This window comes from Rhinopithecus bieti, unplaced genomic scaffold (genome assembly GCF_001698545.2).
Source record: "Rhinopithecus bieti isolate Rb0 unplaced genomic scaffold, ASM169854v2 scaffold_1070, whole genome shotgun sequence".
Taxonomy (NCBI): Eukaryota; Metazoa; Chordata; class Mammalia; order Primates; family Cercopithecidae; genus Rhinopithecus; species Rhinopithecus bieti.
The window spans coordinates 1538571-1556645 of record NW_016803844.1 but is presented as its reverse complement, the minus strand read 5'-3'; the positions used below and the strand labels follow the sequence as shown (position 1 = coordinate 1556645).

Sequence of the window (18075 nt, the reverse complement as noted above, 5' to 3'; positions counted from 1 at the left end):
GTACAGCATTTTACTGCACTAAATACTGTAGGTAATTGTGACACAATGATAAGTCTTTATGCATCTAAACCTAGAAAAGGTACAGTAAAAGCAAGGTATTATAATTTTATGGGTCCACTGACCTATCTGTGGTCCATTGTTGACTGAAAAGTTATTGTGTAGTGCACTACTGTATTTACTAATGAGTTGCTGGGAGATGAAGGAGAATGTGTTTTATTCCCCACTTGGAAATGTGAAAACATAGAGACTGATTACATTTCAGCTTTACGCGAGAGATAGTAAGCAGACTGTAGGAGGGATGTGAGGCTAGAAAGAGAGTTTTAGGCCAAATCAGGAATAGCTGAAAGCCAGTTTCTATCCTAAATCTGCCTTCACCTGCTTGCTGTCTTCTTTCTGAGTCCTCTCCCATAAATAATGGCTGCAGGGGCCAGGCCCGGTCGCTCATGCCTGTAATCCCAGCACTTTGGGAGGCCAAGGCAGGCAGATCACCTGAGGTTAAGAGTTTGAGATCAGCCTGACCAACATGGTGAAACTCCGTCTCTATTAAAAGATACAAAAACTAGCCAGGCATGGTGGCAGGCACCTGTAATCCAACCTACTCAGGAGACTGAGGCAGGAGAATCACTTGAACCCGGGAGACGGAGGTTGCAGTGAGCCAAGATGGCACCATTGTACTCCAGCCTGGATGACAGAGTGAGACACTGTCTCAAAAAAACAAGAATGGCTGCAGGGAGACACACAAGCTCCCCAGCTCCTGTAAACAGATCAACCCCAAGATAAGACCAGAGGTCCTTTGGGATGGAATTTCACTGCTGATCACAACTGTGAAACAGAGAAGAGGACTTGAATGATAAATCCAGGGAGCGATAAGTTGTTAAAACGTCACTGCCACAGTTCCAAAACTCCTATTTCTCCTTGTTGGATACAGACCCCTGGAGAGTGGTTTTTTTTTTTTTGGATTCCACATTTTGGAATCTGAAAACCAGGGCTTCAAAAATAGACAAGCTGTTGTCCCAGCATTTGGAGCATGCCGTCTCTGTTTAGGAAGACAGCAGCATACACAGATGATTACAGTACAGCGTGACACTCGTGGTAACATTGCCTGCACTGCCTGGCACATGTCCTGCCCAGCCTTCTGCAGCTCTCTCCCTTGTTCAGGACAACACTCATGGAATCACACCACCTCCTCACTGCCTGTTCTTCCTCTAGCTAGATAGTGTAGAGCTCCTTTTTCACCATGGACCTGCTAAGGCTCCAAACGGGAAAGAATACAAAGTGTGAATTAATGATCGTTTGGGGTCCCACTAGTTATCAGAAAACCTCGAGTATATAATTTCTCCTTCCATGAGCTCCCTAAATAGTGATCTACAGTAAACAAAACAGAGCTATGTCTGTCATACATGGGGGAAGGAAAAGTGAACCAGGAAGCCAAGACATAGTCTTGTTGGCCACCACATTTCTGTCATCTTTAACACATGCACATGAATAAATCAATGAATGAAACCAGGGTATTCAGTGGAGAGAATGATAGGATAGATGAGTAACATCTGTTGGAAAGCTTTGCTTGTATAGCCTCCTCAAGAAATTTAAGGGACCATTTTCATGTATCATCCAGATAACAAAAGCTTCAAAAGTGTTTTACTATTTTTTAAATGTTGAAATAATTTTAAATGTATTGTTCACCTTGTTAACATCTCCAGTAAAATATACTGAAAATAATGTAATCTTTTGATGCTCAGAGCCATGTTACACCCAGCATTCATTCCACAATGCTATAATAGAGTAAAATCCTCAGTGATTGGAAAGTCTGGAAAATCTGTGCCCCAACATGAAATGACCTTGTCTGGATACATTTGCAGATGCATTAGGTCTATATTGTGTCATTTTTCTTACTCCTCCCTTGCTGTTGCCAGCTGGCAGTTCTTCCTCTTGCCATCTACTTCACATCCCATACTTCCTACTGTACCTGGCTCCCTTCTTAGTTCCCAGCTAACCACTCTTCCATAGGCTAGATACACAAATACAGTTATTAAAATTTCATTCATTTGTTCTGTGGGTATAGTTGGATAGAAATAAAGTGCATGTGTTTCCATACATGCATACTGTATGCTATGACACTTCCAAATCCTTAGGGATATTGTGGGCAGATAAGTTTTTAGAGAAAATACCTGCTAGATAATAAAGCATTCCTTAATGGTCTAGGTTCACTAAGGAAACAATAGCAGGATGTTAAAGTGCTGTTTTCTGCCTGATTACTTTATATTCTGTGACAAACATGTCACACTTAATACATGTCCCAGTAAAAAAACCTAGAATACAATTCTGTCTGCACACATAGGAAACAAAGAGTCTTAAGGGTGATTATGAAATTATATTAAAGTAAAACTCTGACAAAATTGTACCCAGAGACAAATAGCTCCCTTATGGTTGATGAGGAGATGATGGGATACCCTGTAATGAGTAGTTAATGACTCCTTTCCCAGAGAGATGAGAATGGGAAAAACAGAGGATTTGCCTCTTATCCTTAAAGTTTCTCGGATGGCTTTTATTTAAATGAATCCCTTTAGAGCAATTGTGATTTTAATTTTCTGTTCATTTGACCTAAGTAAAGTATGTCAATGGCCCTGCCCTCATTGTGTAGCCAAACTTTTCTTAATGTAGCATACCATGGGTCTGTAGGTGACCTCACCCAGTGACATCTCACTCACACACACACATACACACACACACATATGCACTCACACAAAGGGGATTGTTATACAGTAGGGATTGTGCAGAAAAGAAACCAGAAACCAACTTCCTGAGAATAGTTGTGGTTCTACTGTGTTTTTAGTCTGCAAGGAAAGTTCTTCTTTTTCTTTCCTTCACAGTTCTGTCTGCTGTGTCATTTCCAGGAACTTATATCAAATGTCTCCAGGAATTAATCTGAGGACATTCTCTCACACAATTTCAGTGCTGAATATGGCATTTCTGAGTCAGATAACAAGAGTAAAAGACCACATATGTGACCAGCTTTCCAAGGAGTTTCCAAAGAGGCAATGCTATATTCTCCTTTTCTCCTTGGGATGGTAAACCTGTAATATTCCATGTAAGCAGCCTAATCTCATGTTGGTCAAAAGCTCAATCATGTTCCTAAGGATGACTTCCTGACAAAACTTTACAAGAACTCAAACAGTGAAACAACAGGACTTCTAATGGGCTCTCTCTTCATTTCTGTTCTACACATAAACTGGTTGATATGGTTTGGCTATGTCCCCACCCAAATCTCATCTTGAATTGTAGTTCCCATAATCTCTGTGTGTCGTGGGAGGGACCCAGTGGTAGGTAATTGAATCATGGGGGCAGTTACTCCCATGCTGTTCTCATGATAGTGAGTGAGTTCTTGCAAGATCTGACAGTTTTATAAGGGACTTTTTTTCCCTTTGTTCGGCACTCATTCTCTCTCCTGCCACCCTGTGAAGAGGTGCCTTATTCCATGATTGTGAGTTTCCTGAGGCCTCCCCAGCCTTGCAGAACTGTGAACCAGTTAATCCTCTTTTCTTTATAAATTACCCAGTCTCAGGTATTTCCTTATTGCAGCGTGAGAACAAACTAATACCCTAGTTCTCTTATTCTTTTACTTTCTTCCCTTTGGATATTTCCCCCCTATTTCTGTTCTTTCCACATCTATGTCTCTATACTTTGATCACCTCCTTTGTCTCCATACTAAAATATAAACACATTTGAAATAAATATTTTCTTATTGCCTAAGATTCTTGAGTTTTCCTAAGAAATTCCATTGATGGTTCAATGTCAAGAATTTGAGTTGCCCACCTACCTCTGGTACAATAATAGAAAAAACCTAGATATTGGTATATGGAAGAGAAAAGCTATATTACATCTCATTTCTAAGCTTTTAGGACTTTACACACACACATACAAAACACACTCATACAAAGATACAGGAGATTGGGCCTACAGTGAGATTTTGAAAGATCTATCCATATAAGTACCACAGATCTCTTCTTAGCCAAGGCAATATCCATTCTGAAACTAACATTTACATATGGCCATGTACAGGAAATGAGACAGTTATGTTAACAAAACCTACCTGCTGTCTTTCCCTTGGTTCTCTTTCCCTCTGTTTTCCTAAAGTGGACGTCCTCCATTAAGCTATGTGACATAACTACTCATCTGTCTCCCTCTCTTATTGCTGGGTCCTCCACTTTCATGTCTGTCTGGTATTTTCCCGGTGCAGCAGGCTGCATTCCCACAAACAATCCTGTAACTATAAGCCATTATTTCAGGACCAAGACCAACCGAAGGTTGAAAACTCTATCTGATTCTGTTCCTCAATTCTTTTCATTCCTTGAGAGGTATCTTTGCTGAAACCCATGGCTACATTTCTTGCCCCAGTATCAGTTTGGGTATAAAACTAATGTCCTAAGTACGATAGCATCTATCAAGTGGTTGGCTAAAGTGTGGCACTTATTTTCTAAAAGAAATAATAAATTACATTTTAATGTCAGGTTTCTGTGGCAGTGATTTCATCCCAGGTACGATCCTGAAGGTAGAAGTGTTTCTGCAAGAAATGATCTGTTGCCCCAAAATAAGAACTAATTGTTGCCAGGACCAGAGAACATAGCTCGGGTCATAATGAGTTCTCAGGGGAGAGAGATGAATACCAACTATAAAGAAACTAAAAGACAAGCAACCACATTGTTTCCTGATGGTCCTCTAAGAGTTAGAAATACATATGAGGTACATATCTTTTAAAATAAAACCATGTTTACTACTATGCATTTAATTACTTTCCATAAATTTCACTCTATTTGCTTTACTTAGTACAAAAGAGACTTGTCTTTACTAAGGATTAAAATATAAATGATGATAATAATAACAACAATAACAATAACATCAACAGTAATATTTGCCAACATTGAAGACTTTCTATGTACCAGGTGCTTTTTAAGATTTTTACTTATATCGACTCATGTAATCCTTATAAAGACCCTCTGGGCAAGGCACTATTATTACATGCATTTTAAGATAGCAAACATAATAGCAACATTAGACTAACATGAATAAGTATTTAGATTAATGGTAAGTGAAATTCAGATGAAGAATGAGGAAATATATATATATATGTGTGTATATATATATATATGTATATATATATATATACACACACATATATATATATATATAGTCGAGTGGAGACCAGGAAAAAAAGAAGTGAGAAGTATATTTCAAACAGAAAAGATGAAGATAAGCTGTGTAAGATCACCCAATTCAATTCTCTCAGGATCAGATGTGCCTGTAGTGGAGAGGAGATGAATAAACAGGTTCATGTTTGACAGACAAATAGATGCATTGCAAATATATTACTAAGAATTACCATGAAACAGACATAAGCCCTCAAAGTGCAAGTAGAGTAAATACTGCAAAGTCATTATTTTGAAACTACACTTGAGAGAGGGTAGGGGAGGTATAGTGGAATCCACCACTGCCAATTTATCTTTATTTGAGAAAAAAAGCCTTGGAGTTAGTACACACATACTTTTCCAGAGGTATTTATGACAAACCACGACATATCCTTCCCGGTCATTATTTCCCATTGTGGAATCATAGTTTCTATTTCCTAATTTAATGTATTTTATTTGTGAATTGCAAAAACAAATGGGGAATGCATGTGAAACTTACAACAACTGAATTTCCTTTCTGTGTATACAAGTGAGAAATGACAGTGATTAGAGTAAGAAAACACAACTTGTACCCATATTTTTTTTTTACTATTATTGCCTGCTTTCTTTGCACTAAATACATATAAGAGTGTAGGAATAAGGATTATTTATTATGGTCCAAAGTTGAAATTCCTGGGCTTGTTTTCAGATAATTACATCTGTCCTCATGTATCAGCCAGCAACCCAGATACCTGTGAGGAGAAAAACCTCAATAGTTTACTCTATGCTTTTAAGCAGAAGTCCTTAGTGAAAGACATTAGATTAATTATTGAAAAAGGAATGGTCAGTGCTGCCACATTTTCCATCTGTTTAATTTATTCAAGTAATTAATACTATTTTAGACAGAATTACTTGACCTCTTTAGTTGGAAATTCTTTCCACATTATTTGATTACATATATGGATCAAAAATCTTATTGTCTCTGTGGAGTTAGTAATCAATAAAAGAAAATAATCATTAAATATCCGAAGGAAAATGTTTCAATTAAGAAGCTAAATATATTTGCATATGAAATGTGGTTTAAAAAAGAAACTTTACAAATCTTATTTACTCTTTCTTTAGAACTAGGAAAAAGTAAGAAGATATATTTCTAATGGCCACTGGAATCTTTTCCATGGAAATCTAAAGTTTACTCAAGCTTGGTTTCTTTCACTCTCATTACCCTTTAAAAATTCAATTTTATTTTACTCTATGTTAATTTTTTTAAAAAATTTAAAAGTTATTTAAAAGATGGGTCTGAAGATATTTCATTAGTTTTATGCTTTAGGAAATGGATAAATATTAGAAGGGAAGTAGAGTATTGATGAGAATGTTACTTTACTTTGATCAGTTAAACACTGAGATTTATCCTGACGATGATATTTGGGCAACTGAGTCAGACCCACACACAAATATGAAATGATTAAATAAAAATGCAATCAGCAGTGGCCTGGGAGCATTGCCTGGTGAGAGATAATACTGCAGCTCTCTAATTGGCTCGCAGCGAGCGAGCAGGATGACGGATTTCAGTTGTGGTATTGCCAGTCCTTCTTCCCCCAGCACTATTATCTCAGAGTGACACTTCCATTACTCTGAGAGAAGAAAGATGAACGTCACCTGTCAGGAGCTGGTTAATTGTGTTGCTAGATGTATGTTGCCAGGGCGCAGGTTGGACATTTATGAACATAACTGCTTCCTCTGATGTCCGCCATCCTTCAGGGATCGATATGGCTCTTACAGTAAGCGCGTAATTGAGTGAAGGCACTTTGTGCTGAGGGGCTGAAGATGAGCCCATTGTGTGAGCTTCATTGTCCATACATTTACCATAAATGAGCTGATATTTGCCATTTATTGTGTGCAGCATTGTGGAAATGGAAACTAATGTGCCACTCTCATTTGTTTTCTAGATAAATGGGGAAGATGTCCAGAATCGAGAAGAAGCCGTGGCCTTGCTGTCTAACGATGAGTGTAAGAGAATCGTGCTGCTTGTTGCAAGGCCAGAGATTCAGGTCAGAACAGAGATCAGAAGTCTTGAGACTGAACTTTATATTCATTGAATTCACTGAGTGTAAATTCGTGAATGAATTTATATTCATTATCTGCTATTCTCTATTAAATCATTATCATGGTTATCTCTCCCCACATAACCCACCAGATGGCCTATGTGGGAGCGAATTTTTAAAATACATATGAAAGCAATTAAGGTATACAAAATACAGTGAAGACTCATCTTTCCTAACTTATCAAAAATATTATACATTAAAGACTTCTTTATATTGCTGCATAGAATGGCAGCTAAATATCCCTTTTAAGAGGGGAAAAGCATACCAAATTGAATTGTGATTCTCTCCTTCAATTTTCCAGTTACTTAAATAAATACTCAAATGAAAAATGGCTGTATAGATCCTTTTAATTCTGTGTGAATCCTTGCTTTAGGTTTCCATCTGAAAATACTTAAATGGCATATGAAGGTCTCTTGGAAGAATCTCCATGAGAGAAACACTACCCTATCTAGTCATCAACTTAAATCTTTTTAGAATAACTTTATCAATTTGAATGTCTTGTATAGCATGATCTGGTTCCATGTATATTAAATGAATTTTTTCCAAGTTTAGTGTGACCAAAACAATTGTCCAGCCAAAAACAAACTGATAGCTTCTAAATAAATTTTTTAGATCTTTAAGGAAGAAGATGTCATGAAAGTAAAGGAAAGGTAATGGTGGAAGAAAAGTACTATTGAGGCTTCCTTTTATATCCTTTTTATCTCCTACCACAAGGCAGAAGGGACAACACATTGTCACCAGTCTATCCATCTGTCAGTAGTTTGAGTAAAGTTAGTCATATCGCCATTTGTCTCCTGGGTTATTGATCTGATATTTTTCAGACTCAGTAACTACATACTATCTATAAATTACATTGAGTAAGTGTATTTCAGTGTCAGACTGAATCCCGACTGGAATATAGTGGTTATAAAGGATCACCCTTTCCGCATATATTTCCTTTATGCCCTTGCCCATTCTAAATGGTTCCCATAAAGTCTGCTATAGCCTGGGGCAGAGTAAACTTACACACCTGAGGTCTTAGGAGTGGGGAAACAAGCCCACACAACCCCCACACTGCCTATATGGGAGTGAATTTTTAAATGCACATGAAATTATACCAATTATCTGGAAATTTCTCAACCCAGTTATCTCACTGCCCCCATTTTCTTCAAAAAAGAGCATAATAAAGGGGCTAAATGCATATTAGTGAAATTTATGATAAACTGAAGTTGCCATCTCTATTGTAGAGAAGATATTTTTATGTTATAATGTGGTTTCCCTGCCCTTTCCATGTAACTGCTAGAGAACCTCATTAATTTAGAACTAAGCATTTCCTTAAACTATGCCACATAGTGGCCATAATGAGCTGTAGAAATAATAGAAATTAATGACATAAGACCAGATCCTGTTAATCTTTGATGAAATACATACGCTGGGCAGAACCAGTGGAAAATTTGAATATCTGGCTACACTTCTGACCTTTTCCTCCAAAAGAGTCAATGCTGAAGGATGAAATTTCAAATGAGACTTCCCTTTCCACACTTGATGAAAGATGGTTGTCTGACTCCATAGGATGCTGTCCTGCCTGTCAAAATTACAATCTGCATTAGCCCCTTGATCCTGAAGAAACCTTCACGCCACTGGAAGGAAGCTAATTGCCTATAGAAAAAAAAAAACAGATTTCCAGGGAAATCAGGAAAAGAAATCCATTTTAATACCATACATGTGTATTTTATTCAGGGAGAATGTGGAAGCTTTTGTGTGCTTTTCTAGCTTTTATTTTAAATTTTTAATGTTTCAAATACTCTCTAGATTCTTGGAAATGATCTACAGAGTTGCTAGGGGCAGTATTGTGCATCTGTGCAATATTTTAAAATAACTCATTTTCCTCATTTCCTGTCAACTCTCTTTCATTTTCTGCCCATTTTCTTCCAGAGACCATTAAAGATATTGCTTTTCTGTCCTATTTCCCACAGGACACTGGGGCAGAGAGGATTCTCATAAGAACTTGTAGCCATACTTTTGAGACAGTATAGGTTGTTCCTTTCTCTGAGATGCCACATGTGGCCCCCTTTGGTGCAGATAGATCCCCACTCTTAGTAATGGCAATCCCTCTTTTCCCTCATCTCAGCTCAAGGGAGATGTCTGTCTCTGCCATTACATTAGACTCAGACTATAGTGAATGCACAGCTAGGTAGAAAGGGGGAAATAGGAGAGAGGAAGGAAGTGAGTGAGAAGAATCTCCCTTTGCTAATTGGGCTGTGTGCACCTCCAGCCTGAAAGAAAGCCTTATCAAAACAGACATATAATGACTATGGCTGGCAACTCAGGAATCTACTGGATTACTCAATGAGAAAAGAGTTACGGGGAATCATTAATTTTGACCATTTTCTCTTTATTTTCCCCACCACTTCATTTAATACTCAAAAGACTCTGTTTCATCATTCACTATATCAGTGTCAGAAAATACTTTATTTTGACCTAAAGAAAAATTCCTTGATGTGTTTGAGAAAAGTAAGCACTCCCCATTTTAAGTAATTTTTTATGAGGTCTGGCATTTGTAGCTTTATGATACTTGAAAAAGATTAAAGAATGTAAAATTTGAACACTTATCAATTGGACCGAATTTACATTTTTAGTTGGCATAATTATCATAGCTCATCTGCATATCAAAGTCATAGGCATTTGATCAACTTATTCAGGCCACGTTAAGATAAATGAGGATGAACAAAAGTGCCAGCACTTTGGGCCCCAGTTAAATTTGAGGTCATTGAAGTTCTACATGGCCTTTAATAGATATTATAAAATCTATGATTTGCCTGCATATTAATAAAGATGATACATATACTACGCTAATGCCTCTTTTGGTGCAGCTTAATGTCCTTTCCAGTTTGTTTTTAAGTTGTAGAAGTTCAGTTGTGTTTAAAAGCTTATTTTGCCAGTTCACTGGTGGTGAAAATATCTCAAACTATTATCCATGTTTGCTCACTAGAATGCTGCTATTTCTTTGTACAGAGTGATGTAGAGTTTTGACAATAATCCAGTTAATTTAATCAGCATAGACAGCTAATTTATGTAATCCAGCTCCAAAAATCCACTTTGAGGCAAATTATCTGTACTGTCAACATTGATCATATTAGCCAGGTAACCACCAGTTTTCCACTTCACTTTGTATTGAAAAGCCGAAAGGATTTGTTCAGTTTAATTTGCGTTAAGAGTCCTACAAGAATACTTGTTTTCAGCACCCATAAACAAAACCCTGCATGCCCCACACCACTCCACCACCCTTAAATGTCACATCCACTGTGGTGCTTTTCCTATAAAATTGGGCCTGAAAACGAATTAAAATAGACATGGAGTGACATTGCTTTGCTTTTCTTTCCTTTCCTTTTTTTTTTTTTTTTTTTTTTTTGAGAAGAATAACTTAGAATTTTCCTTCCTTTACAGACAAAATAAATGTTGTCTATAGATTCTTTTGTGGCAAGCAGCCATCTTGTTAATATGGGAGCCCACCTAAAAGAAAAAAGCAGGATGAGGATAGCATGAGCGTATGCGGGGCACTTTGTATGCAGTCTCATTGGGGGTTGTTGTTAAAGAAAAAAGCCCAATTGTCTCATAGCCCTATTAGTAGCATGGCAGTCCTTTTAACACGGGACTGTTGGAGGTAATGAGCATGACAGCTGTGGATTATGCAGGATGCTTTTCATACATTTTGAAAGAAGGTAATGTTCTGTGCTGTGAGATTTACTTGGTTATGAGAGAAAATCTGTAGCCCTGTTTCAGGAAAGGATAAAAGGCATAAGAGTCCAATTTTTTTTTTTATCACCTTTTCTTCTTTCTGAGAGGTGAACCATGGGAGGCTGGTATTCTGAAGAGAATCATTATGATAAAAGGAACTCATCGGGCACCGGCCATTTAAGTTTACTCTATTTTACCATGAGTTCCTACTAACATGATATAATGTACTAATGTATTCTTTTGCAGCTAGATGAAGGCTGGCTGGAAGATGAAAGGAATGAATTCTTAGAGGAGTTAAACTTGGAGATGTTGGAAGAAGAGCATAGTGAAGCAATGCAGCCCACTGCCAATGAGGTGGAGCAGGTAGGGCCAACAATTTGAACTACATGTTTTGAGATGTTGCTTGTTCTTTTTTAACGTGTAACCATAAATGGAGACAAAAACAAAATCAAAGGGTTTAATCAAACATCTCTGTCATGGTAATTTTTTAGAGCAAATGATCATCTCAAATGAAGGAGAGGTTTTCCATTAAGAATATTTCCAGTTTGGGAAGCTTGGGGACCATTGTGAATACAGTACAGTAGTATTCAAATATTGACCCAGGCACTACTTCAAACTCACTGCAGAAATTTCAGAGTAAAAAATATGTGTTGCTTCTCAATATGCCAGCTGAAAACAAACTGAGGTAGCCTCCCCAACAAGTAATTTTTTTTTACTTTAAAATATTAATGTATCTATTTGAATACTTAGGCTATCACTATAGGATGAAGATGACATGATGTAAACCATCAGTTTTATTTGCATACTTGATGGCGTGATTACACCTGTATATTCTGAATAATCATAGAGATTGTCCTTGGTCTTATGGCTGCTGTTGACACATTTCCCATAGCATAACTTGTGCAACATTTCTCATAGCATAGTTTGAGATTATTGACATCATTTTGCCTTGAAGTCACATATTCATTCAACTAAAAACTTTGAACTCCTAATATACTCCAAGCACCCTATTTGAAACTGAGAATACAAAGAAAAATGAGCAGAACTGCTGTCACTAATGGATTCATAATAAGTAAAAGATCACAGTGTGATTATTATATTATTTTTATTGTCGTTTTCCCATTTTACAAAAACAAGTTCAATATATTCTAGATTTTTTATGTTACACTCATGTCATTTATCTGCCTGATATAATTTTGTTTTCAGTTTACAGATCTGTTTAGTTATCTTCCTATTCTCAACATTATTATATGTATTGTATATATATATATTTTTTTAAGATGGAATCTTGCTCTGTCACTCAGGCTGTAGTGCGGTGGCACAATCTTGGCTCACTGGAAACTCCACCTTCCAGGTTCAATTGATTCTCCTGCCTCAGCCTCATGAGTAGCTGGGATTATAGGGACCACCATGCCCAGCTAATTTTTGTATTTTTAATAGAGACGTGGTTTCACCATGTTGGTCAGACTGGTCTCAAACTCTGACCTCGTGATCCACCATCCTCGGCCTCCCAAAGGCTGGGATTACAGGCATGAGCCACTGCGCCCAGACTTTTTTTTTCTTTTTAAAGATAGAGTCTCACTCTGTTGCCCAGGCTGGAGTGCAGTGACACAATCTCAGCTCACTGCAACCTCTGCCTCCTGGGCTCAAGCGATTCTCCATCCTTAGCCTCCTGAGTAGCTACAACTACAGGTGCATGCCATCATGCTCAGCTAATTTTTGTATTTTTAGTAGAGATGGGGTTTTATCAAATTGATCAGGCTGGTCTTGAACTCCTGACCTCAAGTGCTCCACCAACGTCAGCTTCTGAAAGTGCTGGGATTACAGGGGCCCGCCACCACACCCAGCTAATTTTTGTATTTTTAGTAGAGATGGGGTTTCACTATGTTGACCAGGCTGGTCTCGAACTCCTGACCTCAAGTGCTCCACCAGCATCGACCTCCCAAAGTGCTGGGATTACAGGAATGAGCCACTGCACCTGGCCTCAACATTAATTCTTAACACATCCTAAAAGATGATAATTTTTTTGAAAATCTTGACAGGCTTAGAAACATGCAGCACAAACATTCTATTACTTTACCACACTGAATAATGAAATATTCAGCTTGCTAACATCCCATAACAGATATGTGTATGTGTGTGCACATGTCCACATATTAAATACATAATTAGATTGCACAGTATAGCATCAACATAGTCATATGTGATATACTCATTTGCTCATCATATGGAGTTTGGCCACTCCACAAACAGAAGTTCATGCTCACAAGTAATATCGCTACTGTGGTAACTGCCTTTCAATATAGGTAGGACAGATTAAAATTTTTATGTATAACTTCAACACTGGCCACAAATAAAGATATTTTTGGTGGCAGCTGCTGGTTACAAGCAAGAAAGTCCTTGCTCCAGGCCTTTTTTTTCTTAGATACAAAATGTGACCTGATACTGAATTGACAGGAGGATGTTGGAATAAGGCAAGCAGGGAGAAATCCTGTCCAGGAAAAGTGATATGGTGTCAAATGCTGCCTACTCATCAGAGGTAATACAAATGTTAGGTCTTGTGAAGTAACACTAGATGTCCCTGAGGTTAGATTCTCATTGTGTGGAAATTTTTCTTCACCATGAAACGAAAAAAAATGATGAGAAGTACAGAAACCTTTAAAAATCCTTTGCCCTTATAAACAATAATACTACGTTAGAAATGTCTAGGTAGAAACATTGCATGTCACTATAATAATTCCACAGGGAAATGATCAATGATAGGGTAACATTGCATTAGAAACTAGGAATTCTAGGTTTGAGAATGGAAAACTCTTTTTATTTTCACAGTTGTTCATAGACCAATAACAAAGAAAAGGGGAAATTCAATTGAAAAAATAAAATACATACCCATATTGAACCTACTTTATGGAAAGTTTCATTTTACATAGTATTCTTGGTATTATGAATCCTGTTACATTGTGCAACATCTCCAATAGCGTAATTTGTCATGATTATTTCATCTGCCTGTGAAATAAGAAAAAAATTACTAGTCTTCTTGTATTTTTCAGCTCATGACAAGATATTAGAAAAATATAATTATAAATAACATGATATATAAATTCAAATGCCCAGTATCAATAACATCCTTTGATAGTTATATGGTATAGTACACAGACATTGCCATATTAAATACTATTGTCACCTTGTAAGTCACAGCCTAGGGATGCAGCAAGCTTTCCATTGTTAGTTACAGTTACTTATTATATTTTTTTTTTAATCAGCAAGACATGTAAGGTAAATCTCAGTGTGTTTTCAACAAATGAAGGAACATATTTCAGGGAAAGATTGAGAGTCATAGAATAAACTGATACATGGTTGTGTTCTCGCCTCTTCAATTTATGTTACTTTTTTTCTGCCATTACTTTTGTGGAACAAAATAACAATTATCTAGAGATACCTTTTAGACTTCTTTTAGAATACCTTTTATCTCCCGTTTCATCCTTATTTAGCACTAGCTGTTTGCTTGATTATATTTAATTATGTAATTACATCTGCTAGAGGGATGGAGCTAGCTCTATCTATCTATCTATCTGTCTATCTATCTATCTATCTATCTATCTAGTGAATAAACTTAGGCATGAGGCAGATATAATCTAGAAACTGCCTTATAGATTATCATGTGATGACTGATAGAGGTGAAAGTAACTTCACCATATTCCCAGAGAAAGAACTACACATGCATCTTATTAGGACAATTACAGTTAATCGTTTTACTTGAAAGCCAAAAATTACCAGTCTCTCTCCCTCTCTCTCTCTCTCTCTCACACACACACACACACACACACACTACATAAACATACATGGATACATATATACATATATGTGATATATATGTCAAAAATTATTTGATATTATGCCCATGTCTGGCAATCAGTGCTGTTCAAATTTTCATGGGACTGAATTTTTATTATTAATAGACTAAAACTTATCTTTGAAAAAAAATCCCTGGTTAAGAGTAGAAAAATCTTACACAACCCAAATGAGTCCTAAGACATTGTTGTTGCTTTTGAGAAACATGATTTAGAGTGCACTGAGGTCACAGCCCATGTATTCAAGAATATGGCATCCTGGACATATAAGAAATTCTGGCACTGGAAGATGAAGCTTTGCCTCTGTCATTAATAACACGAATCTGTCACTAATAACCTGAATCCATCTGGGATTGAGCATCCTCCCCTATAGACAGCAATGTCCTAGACTCCAGTACATAATGTTAACTTATTCCTAAATCTCTGTGATGTTTGGCTTACCCATTGTCAGCATATTACTAAGCCAGTGATATATTACTAAGCCACCTTCACCTCCCAAGTTTCCCAAGTAAGAGAAAACCTAAAGAATCACTTATTTGAATGTATCCTGTCTTATTTATATCCAAGTGAATATCATAGCCATATTCAAGCAGCTTTCGTTTTCTTCATTTCTTGTATAAAAAGCTGTCATGAGCTAATTTCCTTTATTTCTAAAATTGTGATGGACCTTAAAGTAGAGCAATTTTCTAGGAGATGCAACTTTGCCAAGAAACATTGGTTTTCAAGCAAGATTTTTAATAACCAATGTCTTCCAAAATAATTAATTTTCTTTGTTCTTTCATTTTCTTTGTTCACATCATTTTCTTAGCCAAAAAAGCAAGAAGAAGAAGAAGGCACAACAGACACTGCAACATCCTCATCCAACAACCATGAGAAGGACAGTGGAGTAGGACGTACAGATGAAAGCTTGCGAAATGATGAGAGCTCAGAGCAGGAGAATGCAGCTGAGGACCCCAATAGCACATCTTTGAAGAGCAAGAGAGACCTGGGGCAGAGCCAAGACACTCTAGGAAGTGTTGAACTTCAGTACAATGAGAGCCTTGTGTCTGGTGAATACATTGACTCAGACTGCGTTGGCAACCAAGATGAGGACTGTGAAAGATTCAGGCAGCTCTTGGAGCTCAAATGCAAGATTCGAAATCATGGAGAGTATGACCTGTATTACTCGAGCAGCACAATTGAATGCAATCAAGGGGAGCAAGAGGGAGTGGAGCATGAGCTACAGTTGCTTAATGAAGAGCTGAGAAACATTGAGCTTGAGTGTCAGAATATCATGCAAGCTCACAGGCTCCAGAAAGTGACAGACCAGTATGGAGACATCTGGACATTGCATGATGGAGGATTCCGGAATTACAACACCAGCATAGATATGCAAAGGGGAAAGCTGGACGACATCATGGAGCATCCAGAAAAGTCTGACAAGGACAGTTCTAGTGCTTACAACACAGCTGAGAGCTGCAGAAGTACTCCGCTCACCGTAGACCGTTCCCCTGACAGTTCCCTTCCAAGGATGATCAACCTCACCAATAAGAAAAACCTGAGAAGCACAATGGCAGCCACCCAGTCCTCTTCCGGACAGAGCAGTAAAGAGTCGACCTCCACCAAAGCCAAAACCACTGAGCAAGGCTGTAGCGCTGAAAGTAAGGAGATTTTGGAAGGCAGCAAGCTTCCTGATCAAGAGAAGGCAGACAGCGAACACATCCCATACCTCTCGCCTTACCACAGCTCCTCATATAGGTATGCAAACATCCCAGCACACGCCCGGCATTATCAAAGCTACATGCAGTTAATTCAACAGAAATCTGCCGTCGAGTATGCTCAGAGTCAGCTCAGCTTGGTGAGCATGTGCAAGGAGTCTCAGAAGTGTTCAGAGCCCAAGATGGAATGGAAGGTGAAAATTAGGAGCGACGGGACACGGTACATCACAAAGAGACCCGTGCGAGACCGCATCCTGAAGGAACGTGCCTTAAAGATCAAGGAGGAGCGGAGTGGCATGACCACAGACGACGACACCATGAGCGAGATGAAAATGGGGCGCTACTGGAGCAAAGAGGAGAGAAAGCAGCACCTGCTTAGGGCCAAAGAGCAGCGCCGCCGCCGTGAGTTCATGATGCGTAGCCGGTTAGAGTGTCTCAAGGAGAGCCCTCAGAGTGGCAGTGAGGGCAAGAAGGAGATCAATATCATTGAACTGAGTCACAAAAAGATGATGAAGAAGAGAAACAAGAAAATTTTGGACAACTGGATGACAATCCAAGAACTGATGACCCATGGGGCCAAGTCTCCAGATGGCACGAGAGTCCATAATGCCTTCTTGTCAGTGACCACTGTATGACCGAATGAATGGAATGCATGTGACTGATTTTCAGAGGATGCTACCAGTTTCGGTAGAGTATGATTGCCTCGTTCAATGTGGCGTTTTTATATATATTTTGTGACTCTTTATAGGTTAAATTTTTTGTAAGCAAAAAATACCTGGTAAATTTTCATTTGTTTTTCATATACTGGCAACTTCGTTTTGGCTGAGATCTTTCTTTTACTTGTGATATATTCATATTACTCGTTTATTAAAAAAATCAAAACAAAAGGAAAGAAAACAAAAAAAAACTTGCACAAAAATACTGAGGAGCCAATTAATTTCCTACTTCAATGTATCTAATGTAAGTGAAAATCTGGATTTATTTCTCTAGTTCACTTATTTTCTACTTTAATAACACCTTAATGCCAAAACATTTCTATGCTTGTTTCTTGGCATAATACGTTTGAAATCAAACCTGTTCGTAATAAATCATGTGCCACATCTTGTCTTACACATAAAAGCCACTGCTTTTTAACATCCCATTGTACATTTAACACATAAATGGTGCTAACATCTCATTGTACATTTAACACAAAAATGGCCATTGTCTTTGTCTCAGTAAAGTGTAGGTGGACAATCTTCCTGTGATATGTAGTGACATTGGTCATGTAGCTAGATAATTGTGGTAATTGTGACAATTAAAGAGAAATAAATTATTGATTATCCTTCAGAAAAGTTATCAAGGAGTGTTTTATTTTCATTGTCCACTGTGGTTAACAGTTATAAATTCGTTCTATGTGTATACTACTTAGAAGACTCCTAATTGTGGATTATAAAATGTGCACATTTTCTATCACTTGTTTCCAATAAAGTTGTATTGAAACATTCCCTATAGATCACTGTGTCACATATGCCTACCAGGATTAAATTCAATAATATATGTATGG

The 18075-nt window shown here is 37.7% G+C and overlaps 1 protein-coding gene across 1 annotated transcript in view; it reads left to right on the top strand.

The window, feature by feature from the left end:
* PDZRN4 (PDZ domain containing ring finger 4) overlaps positions 1-17863 on the top strand; it is a 418740-nt gene extending 400877 nt beyond the window's left edge. Inside the window, exons 9-11 of the mRNA XM_017855578.1 lie at positions 7109-7210; positions 11228-11344; positions 15641-17863. Coding sequence (XP_017711067.1) covers positions 7109-7210; positions 11228-11344; positions 15641-17164 — 1743 coding nt within the window. The 3' untranslated portion in view covers positions 17165-17863. The remainder of the gene's footprint in view (positions 1-7108; positions 7211-11227; positions 11345-15640) is intronic.
* Positions 17864-18075: the final 212 nt, after the last annotated feature.